The 9,643-nt window shown below is 45.8% G+C and overlaps 1 protein-coding gene across 1 annotated transcript in view; it reads left to right on the top strand.

Moving 5' to 3' along the window:
• The window catches only part of SYT9 (synaptotagmin 9), a 183,630-nt gene extending 175,259 nt beyond the window's left edge, over window positions 1–8,371 (top strand). Inside the window, exon 7 of the mRNA XM_058545877.1 lies at window positions 5,029–8,371. Within this exon, the coding sequence (XP_058401860.1) occupies window positions 5,029–5,037 (9 nt within the window). The 3' untranslated portion in view covers window positions 5,038–8,371. The remainder of the gene's footprint in view (window positions 1–5,028) is intronic.
• Window positions 8,372–9,643: the final 1,272 nt, after the last annotated feature.

Raw genomic sequence — 9,643 nt, forward strand, 5'->3', positions numbered from 1 at the left:
CTTTCTCATCATTTGTGATTCTCTAGTCATTTACTGACAACTGTGAGGTCTTCAAGAGTAGAGTGTGCATTGATCATCTTTGTGTTTCTGGTGATCAGCACATTAGCCCGGGGCTCAATAAATAGTTGTTGAATGAATTAATGAATAAATGTAATGGGTTGTATACTTAGAGTAACAAACTCCAAATAACCTTCACCTACCTTCATCAGGTAGTGTCTGTTTTGTCTCTCTGTACTTGCCTAACCTGCCCCTTCACCTGAAAACCTCTGACAGTACTCATCTTACCTTTTAAATGGCACCTCATATATGGCCCTTGCTTCTTGCTTGTTTCTGATGCACTTTTCTCAGTAACAGTCCACATGTCACACATGTCACACATGCCACCATGCTCCACCTTTCCACTCAAAGTTGACTTGACAATGGATCTTAACACACTTTCCTACCAAGTCTAGACTGTTCAGAATTCTTTTCTGAACTGAGAATCCGTTTTAGAAAGGCGCCATAATGGAGCTGGCTTTCAAGGTGCAATAATTTGCAATCCTGGGTGTGGTACTTCAGAGCATACACTTGGATCCATAAAGGTGTGGTGGCAGATTCTGGCTCTGCCATCCACTACCTTTGTTATTTGGCTTTTCTCAGACTCAGTTACCTCTGTAAAAATGTAATTGTAATGTCTGTCACAGAGGGTCAGGCAAGTGTTGAATGAGGTAAGATGTGCAAAGCTCTAAGGACAGAGCAGTGTGCTCAAGTGCTCAGTAAATAGGAGTTATTGTGCAAATGGACTCTTTCCTTTTCCAGCTGTTGCCCCAACCCTCTGACTGCAAGTGTGGTTACATTCATGCTTTATTTCTTTAACATACTGATTTTTAAAGGGGCGAGAGGGAGTGGAGAATAAATGCCCTCTTTGGGGAAAGGAAGAAGCTAATCAGATTCTAAACAGGCAGGGCATGATGTTTCTTCGTATATTTGCCAAGCTGTGCTAAGTAGCTAAGTAATAGTCAACAAAATCATGAGATTTTTTTGCTTTTTAAATAAAATTTTTAAATACGGGTTTAACAATATTAAGCACATAGAAGATTGAATCATGTAATGAGTCACTTCAATTTTTGACAAGCTTCTTAGTTCAAAGCCCTTAGATACCTCCTGTAATCAAAACCCATTTTCAAATTCAGAGGAAGATATTATCTAATGATCCACTCAATCTTTTCATGTTCTTAATTTGGGGTCAGTTTCAATGGCCTGTCTCACATCAGCTGTCATTTTTGTTATCGAAATGTCACTTGACATTACACTTTTCATTGGGACAGTTCTCATCTTTGGTTTCAATTCAATTTAATTCAAATCAGATCCATATGTCTCAGGACAATTGAATTCACTTAAAATCCCCTCTGGTTAGATAAGATTGTAACCACTACTTCCTGTTGATGCCACTAAAGTTCTTGATACCTTCCAAACCCCTGGTGCTGCCTGGGAGGCCACTGGGTCTGATAAGAAGGACACTGCTGCTTCTGCCCACTGAAATGGGCCTAGTGCCAGCCCTGGAACCAGCTGGGCCAGCCATATAGCCACCAGCGCTTGCACTACCATTGCTATCTCCAGTGTTGATGCCACAGTCTCCACCACCCCATCTCCTCACCAAAATTCTACTGGGTCAGTGCTCTTCTGAACTATAGAAAAATCTTTCCTTATGCCTCATTTTATGGAAATCTTGGCTGAGAAACAGCTCATTAGGTTGTAAGAGTTTGGAAATGTGTTGTAATTTGCTTATTTTGTTTTGTTGGTTTGGTTGAATTTTTCCTGTCTTCCCCTCACAAAAGATAGACAAAAGGGGTTGGTCCACAGCACAGTTCACCCATGCCGTACTCAAAACTGCCCTTCTCCTGGAACTGAACTACTTTTTTCATACCTAACTTGTATACCTATCTTTCCCTAGGAGAAGTTTGTTTCCAAGAAGCTTCTCTTGCAAGACCCCTAGTAGAGATGACCTCACCACTCCACCAGACGTACTGAAACTCCTTTATCCCATCATCTTGTGGGCTCGCAGACCAAAAGCACTCTGGGGCCTTAGTGTCCACTGTCCTTTGTAGGAAAACAAAGAATGGACCAGGCAGGATCAGGACCTAGAAAACTAAAGAAGGAGTGACCAGTAGGCCACTCCACAGTATTGCCATGGGCTGAGCTTGATTCCAGCTAACTGCATACACAAGGAAACTCACCAAGTGAGCAAAGCCCAGCTATGGAGGGCAGGTGGGAGCTGCACTATGATTTGGCCATTGGCAGCATGGCCTCTGCTAGTGGTATCCCTGGGTACGGGGACTAGTGAAAGGTTGGCTGAGGTCATAGCCCAGCCCTCTTAGGAGACTTCAGATAAGACCGTAACAAACCAGGGATAGAAGTGGTCCCTGAGGCTGGCACTTTGGGAGAGCTCTACCCAAAGATGGCTGAAGGGAGTACTCAAATGGAGAGGTGAAACCAAGGTCAGAACAGGGAAGAATGGGGTTGTGCATGGAACTGAGGGGGCAAATGAGATACACATGCTGGTCACTAGCCAGGGGCATCCAGAGAAGCGGAATAAGAAGATAGGAAACCGTAAGTGGGATATGGCACCTGCTGTATGCTACTAGCTTGGACTAGGGTTTCTTAAAGTTGCCTCATCTGACTAGATTTACAGTGTCTAGAAAACCAGGCAGAAGCTCAGATGTATAAAGTAGACTTATAGAGTGAGTTTAGGAATGATGCAATTGCTAAAGCTTAGACTTTGAAGTTAGAAGTCTTGGGTTCAAATCCTAACTCTGACACTTAATAACAGTGTGGCTTGGGACAAATTAATCTCTCCACATCTCTATATCCTCCAGTAAAGAACCTCATAGGGTTCTTTTGAGGATTTGTAAAGTTCATATCCTACTTCCTGGAACACATTAGGTACTCAAAACTGAAGGAATGTGGCATGTGGCCTCGTTGGCTAATAGCAGCACAACTAATTCCAGATCGCATTCATTGGTGGGGCTGAGCTTGTTGACAGTTTGCCTTCTCCGATAAAGAAGGACTCAGGGACTGGCGAGCTGGCTGGCAGATGTGCGACTCACAGCTGAGAGAAGGGACTCTGGGAACCAGGGTCTGATGTGCATGGGTGGTTGGGAAGTAGAGCCATTCAGAAGGTGCTCCAGAGCATCAGCTTGTCTGGGAGAGTTGTATTTGAATCACAATATAAGGCAAATATCCATTCACATTTTCCTCTTCCACTCAGAAAGGAACTCCCTTTCCCAGGGGTATGGGTGTGCCCACACCCAGGCACATGCTTCAAAGCCAAAAGTCACAGTCGGACACGGCTTTCCCTCTGCAGTGTACGCTCTGGCTTTTATTACTTTCTCTAAGTTATAGCCTCATGTGTGAACATTTGATCTTTGAAATGCAATCCATGTAGTCCAGTTTGAGAATGTTTGCGGCTCTCCCATAGTCTATATGCACATTTTTTGTTATTGCTCTGTCCATGGAAGTGACTCTAGTTCTCTTTCTCTCTGTGACTGTAGCATTAATACCCTTAATCTGTAGTGGAAGATGCCCTGTGTTTAAATTAATGTTACTGCACCAGGTCCGTTTTTGCCCGCCACCCAGAAAGCCAATCACCGAGACGATGGGATTGCGGAGAGAGAGGGTTTAATCACAAGGCAACCAAGTGAGGAAAACGGGAGAACAAATCTCAAATCAGCCTCCCCGAAAATAGAGACTTGGGTATTTATGGGGAAGGGGGCAAGGTGATCTGAAATGATTGGAGGTGAGGAGAGATGAGGTAATTGATGATCTGCACAAGCGTAATCAGGCTTCATGTTTCTTCATAGGACACATGTTCACAGAATGGCATCATTAGCATGCCCTGAGGGTGGAGTTCCAACCTCTTGCCATCAAAAGGGCCCAGTTGATGGGTTGGTGGTCTCAATCCGGCCTGAAGTGGACAAGGGGTTCAGTTCCTGAAAAAAAATAGCTCAAACACCCATTACCATGGTAACCCAGGCTCCAGGGAGATGTCATCTATAGGAACCTAGTGGGAGTCAGATAGCATATTGCCCAAACAGCACAGTTAACAATGAGTAAGTTTATCATGCAGATTTAAGTCCTCACCTTCCATTCTGATAAGTTTCTAGGTAAGGCCATCCCCCTTTCTTCCTGGTGCAGGGAAGGAGATACCTTTACAAATGGAGATTTTCTTTACAAATGTAAACGTCTCTCATAAAGGGTAAGTAGAACTAAGAATGGGCTTAGCAGGCCCACCCAGGTACCTGGAGATATCTATAGTAATGGCCTTTTCCAGGGCTAGGCCTCCCATCCCAAACTCCTTTGGTCAGTTAGTGGGGGTGGGGGTCAAAATGTCATTCAGGCAGAGGCATATTTTGAGTTCACAAATTCCAATCCCCCATAGTTACTAGCTGTTTAATCATCAATGGCTGTTTGCTGGTTTCATTAAGTTGAATGCTGGGCTGAGTGTGAAACACAAGAAATCCTGCTACTCTAAGTCTGGGGCTCCCTTGAAAGAGCCCATCCTTCACAGCTGGGAAACAAGAAATTGACGTGGCTCCATGCAGACCCCCGCTCTTCTCCTCAGCCTTACTTCCTCCTGCTCCACTCCTCACACCAGATTCTGACGATTCCTCCAACACACCGTGTGTCCTTTCCTGCCTGTGTGTCTTTGCACAGGCTCTTTCCTCTGCCCAAAATGGCCTTACCTCCTTCTCTCTTGATGGACTCCCCTTCAGCCTAAATGGCCCAGTTCAAGACTTACCTCTCAGAATCCTCTCTGTAGGCCTCCTCAGTCCCCGTAAAGTTCGTCCTTCCCTCCTCTTTGCAACCCTCTGTTATTCAGCTTCTGACATTGTAATTGCTCCCTCCTTGAGCCCTTTGAAAGCAGGGGGTGTGTCTTACTCATGATATCTGCATCTCCAGCATCTATCACAGTGCCTGGCACTTGTTTGGTACACATTAAAAATGTATGGATGAAAACCAAAGCGTTCTTTTTGTTTCTTCTTCCTACAGAAACGATGACTATGGGTAAGAGGACTGCTTGTGCCGAGGACACAGTAGGACAACCATCTTACAAAGATCTTAAGGAATTTTCCCATCCAACAACACCCAGATGACTCCAGTGACCAAACGCTCAGCTGTACCCACAGCAATAACTGGCCCGCTTTCCAGATTGGGTTTGGTGAACGTGAATGGTCCAGCCGTCTTCAGGTGGCCTAAGGTGGTGTGCTGTATGGGAAGCACATCTCACGGCCAGGAGCCAAGATCGGACTGTGGAAGAAACCAACTAATATAGTGAGAGAACTAAGAGTAACCAGGAGTACCAGGGCTCTGAGTGATTACAAGTCCCTGGTGATGGAGTCACAGAACCTGCCCTGCCAGCCTCACTCCATGTGATATTTGCTCGAATGCCCTGGAAGGACTGAATATTTTAAAATATATCCAGGTGCTAAATAGGCAGCAGATCTAATTCACACTGGTCTACCTTTGAGCTAATAACTGTCTCCAGAAAATAATTTCACACAAGAAGTGCTCCAGCTTTGTAAGGAATAGGCCCAGGAGAGTAAGAGGATAAGCTGGCTGTTCCCCTGGAGAAAATCTAGTGCAAGGAGGGCTAGTTAACAGCAAATTCACTGCCCCCTCCCATGCACATGGCAGTGAGTACCAGTTGATCATGGCCCTCTCTTCTGCTAAACCCAGATTCTGAGGAGTCAGAATCCCCAACACTGTTTTCTAGACAGGCAGCAGCCACTTCCTTTCAATGCGTGTTGGCATTAGAATGAAAGTTACTTGTCATCCCTGTTAGAGAGGCATACATCTCAGTGGTATAAGCAACTGGAATATCCTTTCCCAGGCGCATTTGTCCACTGAGGGAACAGCCTCAGAAATAGATGTACCATTGTGTGAGCTGAGTTCATGGAGAGATAACACAGCTGTCCCTGGACTGAAGGCAAAACTTTTGGGCCTTCTTGGCCTGAGTGCCTTCTTCTAGGGTATTTCCATATGCAACAGCCCAGAGGCACAACCTTGGGCAGCCACAAACAGGTGTCCTTTTCACTTCCAGACACATATATCACTTTCACAGCACTTGGGGAATGGAAATACCTACAAGAGTGAAGGTCAAGGGCTCTCCTGGATATCTCATTCATTACTCAGCTTCCTTTGTGACCATATCAGCCAACCCACTGCCAGCTGTGTTCCTCATCCTCATTGCTTCTGCTTCCAAATAAGTGAAACCAAAGGCCTCAGCATAACCCCCGCAGGGGAGGCTATTACCTGGTGGTCCTCTCTCTCCCATAATGGATGCAAGGTACCCCAGCCACACATTTGCACCACTTCTCCAAGATCTCATTTCCCTTTTCATACAATCCCTTTGCAGCAGAATCCAGAGTTGGATTGTAGTTTACCTTCCTGGGAAGCTCATTATCTTCATTTGAAGTCACATTTCAATATGGGACTAACTGGGTATAAGCAGGGTCATTGCATGTCTTCAGAAAGCTCTTGTTGCCACAGCTACCTGATACAAGGAACTACCCTAATGTCAGATCTGAAAAGGAAGGAGGCCTTTGGTTGTGTGAGGCAGTGTTACTACACTCCAGCTTCACGCGTTCCCTAGCCTGCCTAATCCATTTCCATCTCTGATTGGCTTTCAACCTCCAGGATCCAAAGGGAACCCAAGGCTCTGCCTGTGTCTGATGACATGGGAAGAATTCAACTTTCTTTGCCCAACGTTCCGCTCTGCGTATTCCTTCCCATTCAGACATCCTCCACCATACCAGTACTTAGAACCAAAGCATGAAGGACTAGTGCCAGCAGGAAAATCAGCAGAAATATTCTCTCTAGATCTAGGCAGATGAGCCCAGTAGAACGTTCCCAGAGAAAGCAGATTGGCCCCAGTAGATAACAAGCAGCCATCCCAATAAACTTTGACATGTCCTCGGCACTGGGAGCCTAGGTAGGAGATCCTGGGGTAGCAGTGCCTATTGTTCCCCCCTAGGATCTTCCTGCCCAGAGAGCTAGCAGCCCTGGGGTACTAATGAGTATGCTATTGGCTTGTTGGTATGAAATAGAAGGTGGCTTTGTAGGGGCCAGCAGGCAAAGAGGCCTGCCCATGTGGCAAGCAGGTAGCCTTGTGTCTGGAAAGCTTTGCCTAGCTAGCCGCTCCAGCTGCAGCCAGAGGCTGATTATAAATTTGAACTCCCTGAGGCCATCTGCAACTCTGCCTCTGTTCTCTTGCATTCTCTTTGATTTCCCTTTAGTTTCCTAGTAAATGTTCCTTTTGAAAAAATTCCAACTTTGTCTCATTGAACTTGGGGGAAGGGGATTCTCCAACATCTTTTCCAGGATAGAGAAGGAAATTAAAGTACCTTGAAAAAAGGGAAATGACAGTGGGAAGGGATATGCCCTGGTTAGATCTTAGGAAGAGATCTTGGGGAAAGCTGGTTCCAAAAGAAGGAGAGAGACCGGTGTCTCCCCCACCCACCTGGCACTGGTCTCAGCCCCCTCTTCTTGCTGCCTTTATCTTCAAGGAGATCTGCCCTGGATGTGTGTTGCTACAAAAGCATCTTCCCAGCCAGTGAACTGGGCACATTTAGTCCAGGAAGTACACTGGCATATGACCAGAGGAGGAATAGGGGAGGTGTGGGGAGGGAAAGGAGTGGTTTCTACAATGTGGATGTTTTCAGAATGTTCCAACAATCACGATTCTGGAATGATTTAGTCCTCACAGCCACTAATAGAACTACATTTCGTATGAAGAGAAGAAAGTAATACTCTTATACTTAAGCCAAAGAGACTGATGAAAGATAGATCTGGAAAGCATCTTGCTATCTTCATGACCATCCTGTCCTGTGATGGTGGATGTTCCAATTCTTGCTGCCTAACAAAGCACTACAAAGCTTAGTGGTTTAAATAAAAAGTTATTATCTCTCATGATTTTGTGGGTTGGCTGGGCTTAGGTGATTGCTCTCTCTTGGGGTCTCATGGTTGCTATCAGATGGCAACTGAGACTGGTATCATCTGAATGCCTGACTGGGCGAGATATCCATGATGGATTCTTTTCTCACATGTCTGGCTCCTCCACTGGGATGACTGAAACAGCTGGAGGCTGGTTTCTCTCTCTCCACATAGTCTCTCCACATGGTTAGCTTGCACTTCCTCATAACACGGAAGTCTCAAGGTAGTCAGACTTCTTACAAAGCAGCTGTCTTCCCCCAGAGCTATCATTACAAGAGGTCCCAGTAGATGCCCAGTAAATAACCTCTGAAGTAACACAGAGTCATTCCCACCACATACTATTGGTCAAGAGCAAGTCACAGGGCCAGCCTAGATCCAAGGGGAAGGGATTACACAAGAATGAATACCAGAAGATGTGGCTCATTGGGGCCACTTTGGAGATAGTGGGGATGGGAGTGGGGGAGGGGTGCCGTGTCACTGAATCAGAGGGCTTCCTGGATAGCTGTCGCTTTAAAAGCACATGCAATATTTAACATGCAGAAGGGTGGAGTGATGAGGGGAGTAATAAGGGGCAGAGGAGGGGGGAAGGGCTGTCCATGGACACTTGAATAGAGCTTAAGCTAAAGAAAGGCACTGGTTATGACTGATACGGAGCTTACGATGTCACAAGAAATGCTGGAGGAAAAAACATGATTCTTATCATTCTACTTGACTGCTCAAAAGCTTGAGATGGATGCTTTTTTTCCCCCTCATCTCTGAGCCAAAGTAAAGGTGCAAACAGGACATTCCCATGCTTGGGAACATATTTAGAGGTGAAAATGCTAAGTAGAGACTGTCTGTCCCTTTTCTGAAGACTTCAAAAAGAATTATTGCAGGGGCCAGCCTGGTGGCGGGGTGGTTAAGTTCACATGTTCTGCTTTGGTGGCCTGGGGTTCGCAGGTTTGGATCCTGGGCGCGGAACAAGACGCACTGCTTGTCAAGCCATGCTGTGGCAGCGTCCCATATAAAGTAGAGGAAGATGGGCACAGATGTTAGCCCAGGGCCAATCTTCCTCAACAAAAAAGAGGAGGATTGGCAACAGTTGTTAGCTCAGGGCTAATGTTCCTCAAAAAAAAAAAAAAAAAATTGCAGCTAATTAAGAGAGAGAGAGATTTTATCAAATCTGCTTGAAATGAGCATAATTCATGCCAGTTGTCCCCTTTGCATGAGGTCCCCACATCACTAGTGTTGCCATGGTGCCTTCTCCAGTTGACCCCCGCCCCCCATCTCTTGCAGCAATCCTGCCATATGGAAGAGTCAGGTCTAGTCCACTGCTCTTCCCCCACGCTGGCCTCCTCCTAACTCAGCCACCTTGCTAGAACTTTCAAAGCAAAAGAAAGTGACTTAATGAACTGAGAAAAGGACACAAACATGGATATGTATGTGGCCGAAAACAATGTCTGCAACCTGTATCTGGATCTTGAGAATTCTGCAGGCCATTTAGCTGCCCATGACCAACCATTTCACTGACGGCCACTGAGGGCTATTGGGAGTGTCCAGCCTGGGAGTTCCCTGGAAGTGCCATCCATACTCAAGCCAGAGAGGATGGTCTTACTTATTGCTTTACTGTCCCATTCTAGATCTCTGGGAAGAGTATCTCTTTCACACATCAGATTTCTGAGCTGGTGGCTGA

This window comes from Diceros bicornis, chromosome 7 (assembly GCF_020826845.1).
Source record: "Diceros bicornis minor isolate mBicDic1 chromosome 7, mDicBic1.mat.cur, whole genome shotgun sequence".
NCBI classification, from domain to species: domain Eukaryota; kingdom Metazoa; phylum Chordata; class Mammalia; order Perissodactyla; family Rhinocerotidae; genus Diceros; species Diceros bicornis.